The sequence below is a fragment of the Phalacrocorax carbo genome, chromosome 19, assembly GCF_963921805.1.
Source record: "Phalacrocorax carbo chromosome 19, bPhaCar2.1, whole genome shotgun sequence".
NCBI lineage: Eukaryota > Metazoa > Chordata > Aves > Suliformes > Phalacrocoracidae > Phalacrocorax > Phalacrocorax carbo.
The window spans coordinates 6742624-6756971 of record NC_087531.1 but is presented as its reverse complement, the minus strand read 5'-3'; the positions used below and the strand labels follow the sequence as shown (position 1 = coordinate 6756971).

Below are 14348 nucleotides of genomic sequence, written 5' to 3'. Positions count from 1 at the left end.
CTTTTCCCACCATAGGAAAGTCTAAACGAATGGAATACTCTAGCATGAGGATGGTTCATTAAACTTGTAACAAATTGAAGTATGGGATTAAAGAAGACAAACTGTCATCACTGACTTCAAACACTTAATGAAGCATCCTTAGTATTGATAACCTTAATGTGTTAAGATTATGTCGTGGTTTAGCGGCAGCTCAGCCCCACACAGCCGCTCGCTCACTGCCCCACCGGTAGATGGGGGAGAGAATCAGGAGGGTAACGCTCGTGGGTTGGGATAAGAACAGTTTAATCATTAAAATTAAAAGAAACAACAGAAATGCAATGTAAAGGAGAACAACGAGAGGCGCAAAGCCCCGGGGGGGGGGGGGGAACAAACCGCCGAAACAAACCGCACACAACGCCGCGCCACTCCCGCGCTGTCATCATCATCATTCCCCCCCCCATACGGGTCATGGTGTCACGTGGTACGGAATGAACCTGCCATTGGCCAGTCGGGGTCAGCCGCCCCCACCATGGCCCCGCCCCTCCCAGCCCCCCCCCCCCCGCCCCTCGGCAGAGCGCGGGAAGCTGGAAAGGCAGCCGCCCCCCCACGGTGAGGAGAATTAACCCCTTCTCAGCCAAATCCAGCACAGATTACACTGGTGGGCCAAGTGTAAATGTAGAGTCATGGGTTGAAATACACGGAAAGGTGAAGAAAACCCTGCAGCTGTCAAGTCTGTCATTTTCCTCTGCTATAGAGCCATCTCTCCAGCAGAGGGTGGAGATTTATTGGCTAAACACCTCTTCTTCCTGTATACTTTGCCTCGCCTCAATTAATGAATAATTTAATTGCTTTATAAATTAGCCCTGATGAGAGAGACTGTGCTTGCTGCTTCTATGGAGGAAGCTTTCCCCATAGAGCTCAACAGTCGTCTTTAACTTCTGGCCAATTCTAGCTTTTGGTAGCCCCTGTGGAAGCTTTCCTTTGCTCTGTGCTCTTTATGAAGGTGTCAGCACGAAGCTGTAGCATTGTTTTGTGGGGTTTTCCATAATGGGATCTCATTTTCCAGAGGGGAGAGGCTAACTTGTGCCACCCTATTCGTTACTGAGAATTGGTTGATGCTGATGTGGTGTTCATGCAAACCTCTTTTCTGCAGTTGTTTCCATTTGTTTTCACAGTCAAACAGCATTTTGAATTTTCAACTTTTTCCTTAAGAAGCATATTTTTCTGCTTGTTCTGTGCTTGTCAGGAAAGTCAGCATCAAGTTAATTTACCTCCTTGCACAGAAAATAGCATGAGAAAGGATAGTGTGCAAGTGTTGTGCTGTACACTGAAAGTATAAATTGAGTGTGGAAAAGTAATTGCTTTGTGTTGGTGTCTGACAGCCGTTTCATACTTTAAGACATTAAAATGAGGAATTCAGTATGAAAATATTTTTTTAATGGAGTGTTACACTGAGGGCATGGCAAGGTAAACTTCACGAAAGCAGAAGCAGAACTTTGCTGATGAGGTGCTGTTGAATATTCTTTTTAATAATTCCCTCTTACACAAAGGTTTTTCAAGTACAAGCAAAACATTTCTGTGATATGATTTTAAAATAATCAAGGTGCTGTGAGCTGCTAGTTCACCAGATTACCCTTAGATGGAGCTGTCAGCTCCTCCACTGCTGGCAAAGGCTGAATGAAATGACTGATGTTGAAAACATAAATGATTTTCAGCATCACCTATGGCAGTCCGTTTAGCATTGCAGTGACTCAACGGTTTTCCCAAGCTGTTGGCATGAGAGGGAACTGAATAAATGAGACTCCTTAGGCAGTCCTGTCCTTGCCCTTTGTTGCTCACATAGTGCGTGACCATGAAACTCGTAAGCAAGTACCTAGTTAAGAGTGTTATGGGCAGGAAGTGTTTGGCGCGTGGAAGGGTAGGGTGGCCCACCGAAGTCATTTTGGCATTAGAAGTACAAGTGGTTTGGCTTATTTATGACTTTCCTCCTACCTCCCCCACAGTGTGTTTTCATTTACTCTGTGTCTTCCATGAATATTATGTAGGAAAACTCTGAATTGGGGCTCCAGAGATTTAGATTCTGTTCCCAGTTTAGTAACAGATTTTGGATTACAGATAATCTTTTCCAATTCCGTTTCTGCTCTGTAGGATGTGATTATTACTATTTCTTTACAATGCATTAGGCAGATGAAAACGAGTTTTTTAAGACTGTCCTGATTATATTTTACCACGTAGCAGAAAAAGGCCCTTTCAGCTTACTTAACTTCACCAAGTGTTGAATACTAACAAACAGAGGCTCACAGAAGTCTGAGACAGAGCTGGAACAGTTCATACATCTCCCGTCTGAGCTCAGATTCCCTCCTAACTTGCTATACAAATGAGGTGTAAACATCTTACTAAGGTGGACCATGCTGCAGTTGGTGCTAAAAGTGTATTTTCTTACTCTTCTCTCTTTCAGGAAAAGAATGCTCAGCTACTGGGGACAGCACAGCAGTTATTTACCCACTGCCAGGCACAGAAAGAGGAAATCAAACGTCTTTTTCAGCAGAAACTTGATGAGGTAGCCCTGGTCTGGTGGAAGCGTTAGCCATCTTGTCAGCTATCTGCATGCAAACAGTTTTGATAAAAACAAATCGGACCAGAGTAATCTCAGGCCTTCAGCCTCCATTTTGCAGCAGATCATGCTAAATAATGTGGAATCTGTATCACTCTGGTTAGGTTTTATCTTCATTGCTGAAATTGTGTGCCACTCTGTATCTAAGGGAAGGGGGAGACAGACCACAGACACTGTGGTATTTTAGTAAAGGATACATCCCCTGCTGGTTGAACAAACCGTGTTGCTAATGCAAATTCAGAAGCACAGAAGGAAATGTGGTGGCTCTTTACAAAAACAGTGTTCTTTTGGCTGGCAAGAAACTAAATGCCAGTTTTAAAGTTGAATTGCTGGAACAGCAGCTCCAAGTGAGGTGCTTTTTGTCCTTCCTTGTTATTCCCTAGCAATGACAAAGTGCCTTGGAGAGTGCTGGGGGAATTCCTCTGAGCTGCATAAGTTCTGTGGATCTCCTGAATGCCACTTTTGAATGTGACAGTCGTCTGGAATTAGGGTGTCAAGACCTTATTGTATGATCTCTTTCCTTCTCGCCCTTCATCTTGTAGTTGGGAGTTAAAGCTCTGACATACAATGACCTGATTCAGGCTCAGAAGGAAATCTCTGCTCACAATCAGCAACTGAAAGAACAGACAAAACAGCTGGAGAAGGATAACAGCGAACTCAGGAACCAGAGCTTACAGCTGGTGTGTACAATGCTTGTGTCTGAGTAGCGGGGTGATGCTCCTGCTTATGTAAGGAGAGCAGGTCGTGAGCTGAGGGCTGCCCTTGGCTTCAGGGTATCTTAACAAATGAAAAATCATCCAGCTGCTGTAGCTCCTCTAACAGAAGAATGACGGGGGGAAATGCTGAGGTGACAGTTGACTCTGGCCTCAGCTGTGTCCCGTAAGCAGCTGTGCACCTGTATGTGCACTTGTTGCTGAATCTGGATCTCGCTGGCCAAGAAGTTTGTACAGTGCTTGCTTTGTGGTAGCCATAACTCTCGTGTTGTTCATCTTTGGTAACTCAAACTGTTAAGGTAGTGAGGGGGAAACCTGGACATGGAAATGGTTAAGGAAGGCTGGGTGATAACACTGTTTTTAGAAAGAACCAGGCCACCTCCTGCCACATTATGTGGTGACCACAGGACCATTTCAGTGGCATTTGGCTTAAGCTGAGAGGAGTTTTCAGTGGGCTAAGCAGCTTCTTGCACATATCCATTTGAAAGGTGCATGGCCTTCAGCTTGCACCTTGGGTGGTGTGAAGTGGTGAAAGTTGTCTTTTGATCTGTTTATCCTGCGTCTTCGCAGCTTAAGGCACGGTGTGAAGAACTGAAGCTGGATTGGTCAACATTGTCACTGGAGAACTTGCTGAAAGAGAAGCAGGCGTTGAAGAATCAGATTTCTGAGAAACAAAAGCACTGTTTGGAATTGCAGGTAGAGAGCAAGAGACAAATCTAGAGTTACCAAATTGGAGTAGCTCTTAGGCAATGGGCCAGTTAAGGGTATTTGACTAAATATGGTGTTAAAGGATAAGCTAGGTGGCTGTTTTTCTTTTCCCACCTTTCTTCCCCTGTACTTCCCCCAGAGGCTAATCTAATTATTAGAGGGTTTTAGTAAACTTGAAGAATAAGGATGTGGGTAACTTTTAAGGGAATGAGATGCTATGACCTGATCCTTTGGAAATGCTGTGGAAGAAGGAATCATGGTTTATCATGAAATATAATTTAAAAGCATGACCTGGTGGAAAAGATCCTGCTTGTTTGTGTAATATGTGGCTTCATGATAATGTTGTCTGTGTGCTCTGATGTCTTGATTTAGGAATCAGTTCCCACAGAATGTCACTTACCATAGTGAAAAGAAATTAAATTTCTGTGACTGAGTAACTTTTCTTTCCCTGTGAGATTATCAGTAGAGCTAATCCAGCCTTTTGCTGGATGATTTGACATGGAGTGACTGTTTCCTTCAATGTATCGAGTTACTCCATACTCTCTCTATGAGTTGGAGATACTTTATGTTTGCTTTCAAGATCTGAAAGGTGCTTTCTAAGAGTTTCTGAGCCATTCCCCTTATCTGCGCCTTTTGGTCTCAAGCTCAGAGCAGCATGTTGAAATTTATTTCTCAAATTGTAGGTCAATTGTTCTGCATTGTTCCCAGAAATGGGGCCACTTTTCCTGAGAAGCATATCAAGGCAAAACTCCATGATGTGATAGTCTTGTTAAATATGGTCTTTAATCATTGTCCTTATCTTCATTTCAAGATCAGCATTGTGGAACTTGAGAAAAGTCAAAGACAGCAAGAGCTCATGCAGCTGAAATCGTACACACCATCTGATGAGTCACTGTCAGTACAGCTACGCAATAAAACCCATTTGAGCCGTGATCCTGAGGCTGATCACAGCAAGTTCCAGCTGGAGCTTGAATGCTCTAAGTTTCCTATGCCCCATATCAATGGCATGAGCCCTGAACTGTCCATGAACGGCCATGCTACTCCCTATGAAATTCATAACACTTTTAGCAGGCCCTCTTCCAAGCAGAACACCCCTCAGTACACGACCTCTCACCTGGACCAAGAAATAGTCCCGTGTACCCCCAATCACAGCAGCAGACAGAGGACAGACAAGATGACAAGCTTGTCCTTACCTGATTATACCAGGTTTTCCCCAGCTAAAATAGCACTGAGGAGACACTTGAATCAAGACCATGCAGTCAATGGAAAAGCAACAATTAATGAGATACAGAGGTGAGAGTGATCATTTCCTAGGGTGGGAAAGGAGGGCTAATACTGTTGCTTGTTTTTAATAACAGTGGTTTATTTGGACTGTGGAAAAATATTTTTTTAAGTGGAGCTTTATACACTTGTAAGTGTTGTGTTGGGAAAACCAGCAGTTGACAGGTAAATAAGGCGGTAGGGTGCCTTGAGTTTGGTACGGGAATTCCTTGCAAAGGAGAAGTCATTAGCTTTTGTATTCTAACAACCATATGTTTCTGTTCCAGAGCTGACCATGTCAAAGAGAATGGCCTTACATATCCAAGCCCTGGTATTTCAAACAGCATAAAGCTGAGTCCTCAGGAAACTCGGCCCTCTTCCCCAGCGGCCTTACCAGGTGCAGGCGAGAAGGTAAGAGATCTGCTGGTGCTCCAGTGCAGAGATGTTACACCCGCTAGAAGAAAGAAAAAGTTGGCCAAACTAGGGAATGCAGGTATGCTCTTTTCTGTGGTCAGCTTGGCATGGAAAATAACACAAAATACAGTAGGTGTGATACAACAAAAAGGAGCTGGCTAGAGGAAGAGAATACTGTGCTCATGAAAGACGTGCTTACCTGTGAGTTACTGGTTTGCACGTGAACTGTGCCAATAATGCAGTAGGACTTCTTTTTGATCTGGGGTGTGTCTACTTGAACTTGAAAAGTAAACCCTTTCATAGTTAAAAAAATAAAAATCACAAAAAATTGTCCACAGAATTGGTCCAACCATGAATCATATTGGTGCTCATTTCAGAGTAAGCAGGTGCCCTCCAGTAGGAGGTTACCATGGAAATATTCCTGGCTACTACACCTTCTGCGCACAGAGGGCCTCAAGATGTGAATTCCTGTCACGAGTGCTTTTCACAGAGCTCTAACAAAGACACTAGGAAATGAGCTTGCCTAAGGCATCCTTTTCCTTATGCTTGGGGCCAACAGTAGCTTTAATGTCCATATTTTTATGCTGTTGGATGTTGCTGTCCCAGTAGACTGGTGTTGGTGACAAAGCTGCTCCATGCATGCCCTGTCTTTGCTGTATAGTCATCACTCTTAATTGTATAATTCTTTGAAAAAAAAAAACAAAACAAAGGGGAGGTGGGACAAAATATTAATGAGCTTATCATTAGTTTAAAAAGCCTTTTCAGTAATAGCATGCAGTTAAGAACATTACTTTCTCTTTTGCATTTACAGGTTTTGAGAGAGAGAACCTCTGTGAGTAATGGAGAAACTATCACCAGCCTACCTATCAGTATTCCTCTCAGCACAGTGCAGCCCAATAAACTCCCTGTTAGTATCCCTCTGGCCAGCGTAGTCCTACCTAGCCGTGTTGAGAAGGTGGTGAGTAAGGGATTGTCAACACTTTCCATCCCTAACTAAAATCACACTGGGCAGTAATGGGGTGCTGTGCACCAGAATCCTTAGTGGGCTGCTAATCTTGAACATCTGATGCTTTGGGGGAGGCTGCTGTTGGGATGCATCCTCTTGGCTCTTAGTAATTCTGTAGATTTTTACTCTCTCTTGTCTGTGGGGTGGGGGTGTTTTGGCCAGGAAGGAAAGTAAAGTACGTGCCTCAAGAGATCCTAGCCTTAAATGTCTGGCTGGGTGGAAAAGGCACAGAGTCTGAGAGTTTGTGGCAGTGAAGGCGGAGAGTCACACATGTCAGTTCTTAGCCCCTGCCTTCTTACATGGTCCCGGCAGACAAATTCTTCTGCCTCAGTTTGGTCATCTCCAAATTGTCTATCTTTCACATATGTGTGTAGGATGAACTTGAATAGCACCTTGCAGCTGTAACACCTAATGTGCGAGTGACTGCTCTGTAGCAGCAGAGAGGAACTAGAGAACTTTTGGGGCAATCTCTTTCTTTTGAAATCCTTAAGTCCATTCTACTCTCAGTGGCAGAGGAGTTTAAAAAAGCCTGGTCCAGTTTCTCACAAATGACGTTTGTCACAAAAGTGTTATAGTAGAGAACAGAGAAACATTTGCTGCTTTCATGAGAGCTGTGAATTTAGAATCCATCCACAAATGCCTGCCTTACAATCCTGTATTTGGAAAGCTGGAGTTGTTTCATAGTATTGAATCCATTATCTTTTTTCAGCTGTAGCAGAACTACAGTCTGCCCAGCTCTGAGCAGAAGTCATATGTCATCAGAGAGAGAGAATGTCAGCTATGGATGGCATCTCTCACTTCAACACATTGTTTATTCAGGCTGCCATTTCACAATTGTTTTGCCTGCTCTAGGAGAGCACCACTTGTTGATCATACCCTCAGATAGCGTAGCAGAGAACATAGCCTAATGCATTTTGTGTTCAGTTTGGGGTTGTTTTGGAGAACTTTGTGTGCACAGGCTTGGGGACAAGATACAACCATTTGTTTCATTTCTGGCTGCCTGTGAAGCAGTGGACTGAGGCATTCGTTCTCTGATTGCAGTGCTGTCACGAGTCTAAACTTTCTGGGACGATGAGCCTGTTCTCCCTTTATCCGCATGGTATCTGTTGTGTGCTAGATACTATTGCACTATAATTAAGCATGGTATTTATTTTTGTCCCAGAATATGCTGATATGTTTTTCTCAAAGCAAGCAAAATAGGACATTTAGGAAGTAGAGCTGCTTTCCTTAGTAGATCTACTAATGCATGAGAATTTTGTTCAAACTGTTGACTTTTGAGTATACCTCCTGTACTAAAATGCCTGTTTCTCTCCCCCCAGAGAAGCACACCTAGCCCAGTTCATCAGAGTAGAGACTCATCGACGCTTGAAAAGCAGATTGGTGCTAGTTCTCATAATGGTGTAAGCAATGCTGCTGGAAACAAGCCACTGGCTTTGGCTACCTCAGGTAACAGCCTCATCTATGCGAAGGCTTGTTGTGACAGCACCCCCAAGTGCACGTGTTGGAGTTTTCCGAGCGCTTCTTGTCAGGTCATTCAGGCAGTAGAGTGCTAGATAAATGTGTTTTGTAACGAGACCAAAGAATCATGGGTGATGATGTTTTGAGACAGCATGTGCCTACAGCTTGGATGGATTCTGGCATAAAGTATTGGTTTGATGTGCCTTTACCTGAACTGCAGCACCTTGCAATGTAAATAAATAATTGCTTTTGTAAATTCTTCAATGTGGATTAAGAGATTCCTACCCTTACAATGTGGCAAACCAGAGAAGTGTTGCATAGCTGGGCTATGAGCTGATGATCTGGCTTTAAAAGTTTTATTTTACAGTGGTGGAGTTCTAATAGCAAAATTAATTTCTTGATGCAGGTCACAATGCCTCGTGAGAGCAGTTGTAAAGGCACAAGTATCTGGGTAGGAAGAAATGTCAAAATGGGAGAGGGTAGGGATACCTTGAAGCGCAGACATTGCTTCTGAACTCGCTCATCTGTTGAAATTGTGGCCTTTAGCTATTCAGGATATGGAAATGTTGTGGACCAGGAAAAGTAGGTTCTAGCATACAGAAGCTATTCCACAGCTTCATCAGAGAGTGCATTTGTTCTTAATGTTTACCACCTCAAGGGGCTTGTGTTGTTTCTAGCATCTGTTTTGCAAAGAAGGGCTTGCCTGCAGTTTTCTATAAAACCAAGGAAGTATTTACCACCCACCCCCCTTGTTGTAAAACAATACCATGTTCCCTTCTACCTCTTTCATTTAGACAGCACAGAGACAAGGCCTTACTAGAGCACTAAACCCATTTATGATACACCATGTCAAACACTTAATTCCCTTTCCATGCTTCCTCCCTGTGGCATTCTTCTGCCACAGTGTCTTTGAAGATCCCCTGTCACTCCCTAAGCCACAGCCTTTTGTTTAATTTTGAGAAGGAGGTGGGCTGTATAGATGACACAGTCCCTTCTTTTTCGGGGAAGGAAACAGACTGAATTTGGCCATCTGTTTCCTTGACGATAGGAAGGAGTTGAGAGTAGAGGAGCCCTGATTTCAAAAGGCGTAATAGCTCAAAAGAAACTTACACTTGATTTCCATTTAAAAACCAGGTAGAGCACAGGCTGTCTCCATATAACACATGAATTTTCCTGAACTGGCAAAAGAGTAGTGAAAATAACTAACCCCTAACTGAAACCACCAGCACACAGAGCCACGTTCTCAACTGCGCTGTGTAAAAAGCAGCCATGCAGTTTCCCGTGTAATGCATGGCTGCTGGCTGATCTACCGCATGTAGAGCTGAAACCACTCCCAGTCATCCCAGAAATCTAGCACTGTGAACTATCACTCAGCAGAAGCAATGATGTATACTTTCCCTTTCAACAGGTTTTTCTTACTCTTCTGGCTCCGTGGCAGTCAATGGAAATCTTACAAACAGCCCAGCCCATCTTAACCATAGTGTTGATCAGGCAGCTCTGGACGACTCTGGGAGTCTGTTTAACACAGTAGGGTCTCGGAGTTCCACTCCACAACATCCTTTGCTAATGATGCAGTCAAGGAACTCTGGGCAAAACTCCCCTGCTCACCAGCACTCAACAAGCCCCAGGTTAAATGGCACCTCCCAGAGCCTGGTAGGGGTTTTGCAATATGCAGATGCTCAGAAGATGTTTGCCGAAGGAACAAAGGGGGATCTTCAGTCTGATGCAGCGTTTTCAGATCCTGAGAACGAGGCCAAGAGAAGAATCATCTTTACAATCTCTCCTAATACAGGACATGTAAAACAATCCCCTTCCAACAAGCACAGTCCTCTGCCCGCAAGCGCTCGGCTGGACTGTGGCCAAGCACACACGCAGGATGGGAAGAAGCGAGGCCGGAGGAAGAGATCCTCTACTTGGAATCTCAGCGGGAACTCCGGGGTCTCCCCTAAACGCAAATCCTTACCTACTGTGTCTGGACTCTTTATGCAACCGTCGGGTTCACCACTCAATATCAACTCCATGGTAAGGGCAAAAATGAAGAGCTCTAGCAACAGAGAAGGGCCTGGGAAAGCTCTTTGAATTAGAAATAAGCTTCAGCTGTTCTATTCTTCAGCATGCTCTCAGGCTGTTACAGTGCTAGTAGCTAGAATTGGCGTGAAGACCCTTTGTGAAAATGGCCCCTCTGAGAGGCAAGAGAAATGCTGAAAAGTTGGTGAACTATTTCTGTATAGGTAGAACATCTTCAAAGAGTTCTTTGCTGTCAGAGCATTAAAAATTAAAAATATTCTCTTCCCTTATGAAAAAGACCTTGTTTCTGTAGTGAGGTTGTTTTTTAGGCTGTAGGTTAAATATTTTGAAAACAGTTTAAACTAAGATTGACTAAACAGCAGAAGAGTGCCAGAAGCATATGGCATTCCTGCATAATTAAGCCAGCTATACAAGTTGTGTTCATGTGATCCTGCAATGGTAGTTTGGAGAAAAAAAAAAAAGTGATTTTCCCATGTCTTCATTCCTGTGTTTAAACATGAAATCGAAGAATGAAAATTAGATATTTTTCCAAATTTTATTAAAGCTTTCATCTCGGGCTCTAATGCAGGATGGTGGAGTATAACAGCAGTGCTAAACCAGCAGCTGTTGGCATATCCTAAAGCTGGGCAAGTTAAGCCTGCTTTTAATATCTTAACGAGATGCCTGGTTTCTAAAGGGATACTCTCATCTGTAACTGCTTTCTTTCCTTCTTGTCCAGGTCAATAACATTAACCAGCCATTAGAAATAACAGCCATTTCCTCTCCTGAAAACTCCCTGAAGAACTCTCCTGTTCCTTACCAGGACAATGACCAGCCCCCTGTACTGAAAAAGGAAAAGCCCATCATTCAGACCAACGGCGTTCATTACTCTCCTCTGACATCAGATGAAGAGCAGGGATCTGAAGATGAGCACAATAGAAGCAGGTGAATACACAGGCATAGGTTTCAGGATGAGATTTCTCTGAGAGCTGATAACGGTGCTCTAAACTGGAGAGGTGTGTTAAGCTGCCTTTGTTCCCTTTGCTTGGAGACCAATTCCATTATGCCAAGCCTCTTGCGCAGCTGAAATTGTGAATAGGAAGGTATTTAGGCAGTAGTACTTGAATGTGGGAACCTACTCTTGCTGTGTTTGCAAGGCTGACAGAGTCTGGCCTCTGAAAGAACTAGCGTGGAAGTGATTTCTTTTTACTACGTTGCTTTGTAGGAGTACTGAGGTTGTGTGTAATGTTTAACTAAGAATCTGCCTCCCCCTAACTCCCAGTTTCAGCTTGATTAAAAATTCTTCACTTCCTGCCCCAAACTGTTGATTTGTTGCTCTGAAAACTTAGTACTTGCCACCCTTTGCCTGCCTGTAGGCTGCAATTTTTTTCTTTTTAAGGTGCTGGAAAAGTAACCACTATAGAAGTGTGAGCAACATCCTACTTCTTGTGAAAGAGGAGCAACAATGACGTTCTCTGAATGGGCACTAATCTTGGCAAAGAGCACAAATTCTGTATTAGCTTCTACTTAAAGTTTGCGGTGGGTTTTTTATGCTTTGAAGTTCCTTTAGTAACATACAGCTCTCTAGCTGACCTGGCTTATATACTCTAGTCAACTGTTAAGATGTGAACATGAGGAAGATAGGTTGTAAGGGTAAATGTGCAACAAAAGGTCTGCAGTGAGTGCTATAACCTTTTTATTCTTCCACTAGAATTGAAAGGAAAATTGCAACGATATCATTGGAAAGCAAATCTCCACAGAAGACTGTTGAAAATGGTGGGTGTGAGGAATGTTAATTATTCATCGTAATGGTTGGTCTTGGGAATGGGTGTCTGCCACTGCCTGAAGCTGTTAGTCAGAAGCAGACCCTTCTGTGCTGCTGAGCAGAGTGCAGTTCTGCCAGGGCTTTGTGTAATTGTAATTAAGACAGGTGGCTGATAATTACGGACTTTGGGTCAGTTTTTTTCTGTAGTCACAAAGATCTGACCATTTTTTTCACTGACCCAGGGTTTGGGGAGGGAATGTGTAGTACAAAATTGAGGAAAAAGTAGATCAGCATTCTCAAGCTTTTTCAGAGCATTAAAGTAAATTTTAAGGACTTATAGGTGACTTCACAAATTTTCTGCCTTTGGATCAGAAATAGAATTACAGACTGGTAAAATGTGGGTGTTGAAAGATAAAACGCTGTTCTTAATGAGCAGATTCAGTGAATGCTGATTTTTGACACTTAGTAATTTTCTTCCAAACTAGGTGGCAGCTTATCTGGGAGGAAACAAGCACAAAGCAACGAGAACATGAATAGCAGTAAATGGAAATCTACTTTTTCACCAATATCTGACATCAACCTGGCCAAAACTACAGATAGTCCCTTGCAGTCGGTTTCATCTCTGAGCCAGAATTCGCTGTTTGCCTTCAAGCCGTCCTCTGAGGATAGCCTTGCCATTGACACCAAGATCACAGCACACACAAGGAAAAGCATTGCCATGCCCTCGTCTGGGGCAGACGGGCTTAGCCCTAGTACAAACTCCACTAACGGATTCACATACAATGGTGGACTGTCAGCTGACATCAGTTTACACAGCTTTATCGATGGTGCTTCTCTTCCGCATAAGGCTTCAGACATGACGACTTCCAGCTGCTCCCTGGGTTTCCAGTCGCAGCGAAGCAAAGATGTGGGGGTATCGGAAACGAATCCTTTTTTGAACAAGAGGCAACTCGAAGGCCTCAGCGGCATGAAAGGAGAAGATTTGAATCGATCAGGAGTCAAAGGCAAAGAGATCAGTGAAATAAGTATTCGTACTGGGGGTTCTTCAGAAAAAAACTCTTTGCAGCATAACGGAAAGTTTGGCAAAGGAAGGGACCGAGATGTGGAGTTTAAAAATGGCCACAACCTTTTCATTTCTGCTGCTGTTTCATCTGGTGGCCTTCTGAATGGTAAAAGCCTTTCTACTGCTGTTTCTTCAGCAGGCAACCCAGCATCTTCTGTTCAGACACACCATCCTTTCCTAAACACTTTGACCACTGGATCGCAGTTCCCCCTCGGCCCCATGGCCTTGCAAGCCAACCTCAACTCGGTGACAAATTCCTCAGTATTGCAGTCCTTATTTAATTCAATGCCAGCTGCTGCCAGTCTGGTCCACGTGTCATCAGGTGCAACCAGACTGACTAACTCTCACACTATGGGGAACTTCTCTCCTGGGGTTACAGGTGGAACAGTTGGAGGTAGGCAGAACTCTTTTTCTGGTATAAGACAGGGCCTAAAGGAAAGTCTGACACTGCCTCTCCAGGGGTGAAACGCTTTCATTTCTGCAGGATGTGAAGCAGATCTGTCCCATATAACCGGTCCCCTCTTTCTCTTGGAAATGCTAGGATGAGTTCAGTTCCCCACAGTGAAATCTCATGAGCTTTGTCTACTAGATGAGCTTGTTGTATCACCTTAATGAAAGAATACACCCAGACTTTGTGATTTCATAATGTATTCTTGTTCAGATGTTGCTGTGTTGCAACCAACTTAGGTCTGCCTGCAGGTAAAAGATTTAACTTGTCATGGTACTAAGTTAAGGATCTCTAACTTGTCAACTTGAGTAAAGGTTGAGATTAGGCCTTGAATGGATTTAACATGATCCAGGAAGAGCAAAACATCAGTGCCACTTCAGAGGAGATGGTGTTGGGAATTGCATAGCATTCTGGCTCTTGAATGGACACGAAGAGCATTTCTTTGCCAGGAAGGGCAATGCCATATGCGCCTTGCACTTCTGGGATTCTGCACAGGCTTGGCTTCTGCGGCCCAAACCGGAGACACGCTGGCAGGACTAGAAGATAGTCTGAACCTGCCGTTACTAAGTGTCCAAGGCAGTTTTTCTTACCTGTCCATAATCATTCAGGCACCATGTTGGGAAATCCTAACTCTCACATCTCTCAGCACATAGATTTGCTGGAAATACAGTCTCCCCTCTGCTGCCCTGTATGTGGGAAAGCAGGAGGGTAGGGAGGAAAGAGCAGCAGTTTGAGTCTTCAGATAAGCAACTCTAGAGACCACGTAATCTCATCAAAAGTCTACCCATGTGGTATAGAACTGACAGTTCTTGGGTCTGACCATTTTTCCTCGTGGCATTTAGAGGTTGGCAGTAGGAAAGGTAAGTGAAATCTTTTGTACCTCCTGGCCTGCACCATTACTCTCATTGCTTGC

General features: G+C 43.8%; 1 protein-coding gene across 12 annotated transcripts in view; it reads left to right on the top strand.

Moving 5' to 3' along the window:
* DOT1L (DOT1 like histone lysine methyltransferase) overlaps nucleotides 1–14348 on the top strand; it is a 100720-nt gene that overhangs the window by 75298 nt on the left and 11074 nt on the right. For 8 of the 12 annotated variants that reach the window (XM_064469534.1, XM_064469536.1, XM_064469532.1 and 5 more), the window contains exons 17-27: nucleotides 2438–2539; nucleotides 3136–3273; nucleotides 3877–4002; nucleotides 4826–5307; nucleotides 5562–5685; nucleotides 6500–6646; nucleotides 8014–8140; nucleotides 9561–10174; nucleotides 10899–11104; nucleotides 11871–11935; nucleotides 12410–13381. In XM_064469534.1, the coding sequence (XP_064325604.1) occupies nucleotides 2438–2539; nucleotides 3136–3273; nucleotides 3877–4002; nucleotides 4826–5307; nucleotides 5562–5685; nucleotides 6500–6646; nucleotides 8014–8140; nucleotides 9561–10174; nucleotides 10899–11104; nucleotides 11871–11935; nucleotides 12410–13381 (3103 nt within the window). The remainder of the gene's footprint in view (nucleotides 1–2437; nucleotides 2540–3135; nucleotides 3274–3876; nucleotides 4003–4825; nucleotides 5308–5561; nucleotides 5686–6499; nucleotides 6647–8013; nucleotides 8141–9560; nucleotides 10175–10898; nucleotides 11105–11870; nucleotides 11936–12409; nucleotides 13382–14348) is intronic. The other 4 variants (XM_064469541.1, XM_064469537.1, XM_064469538.1 and 1 more) reach the window with 3 other exon arrangements.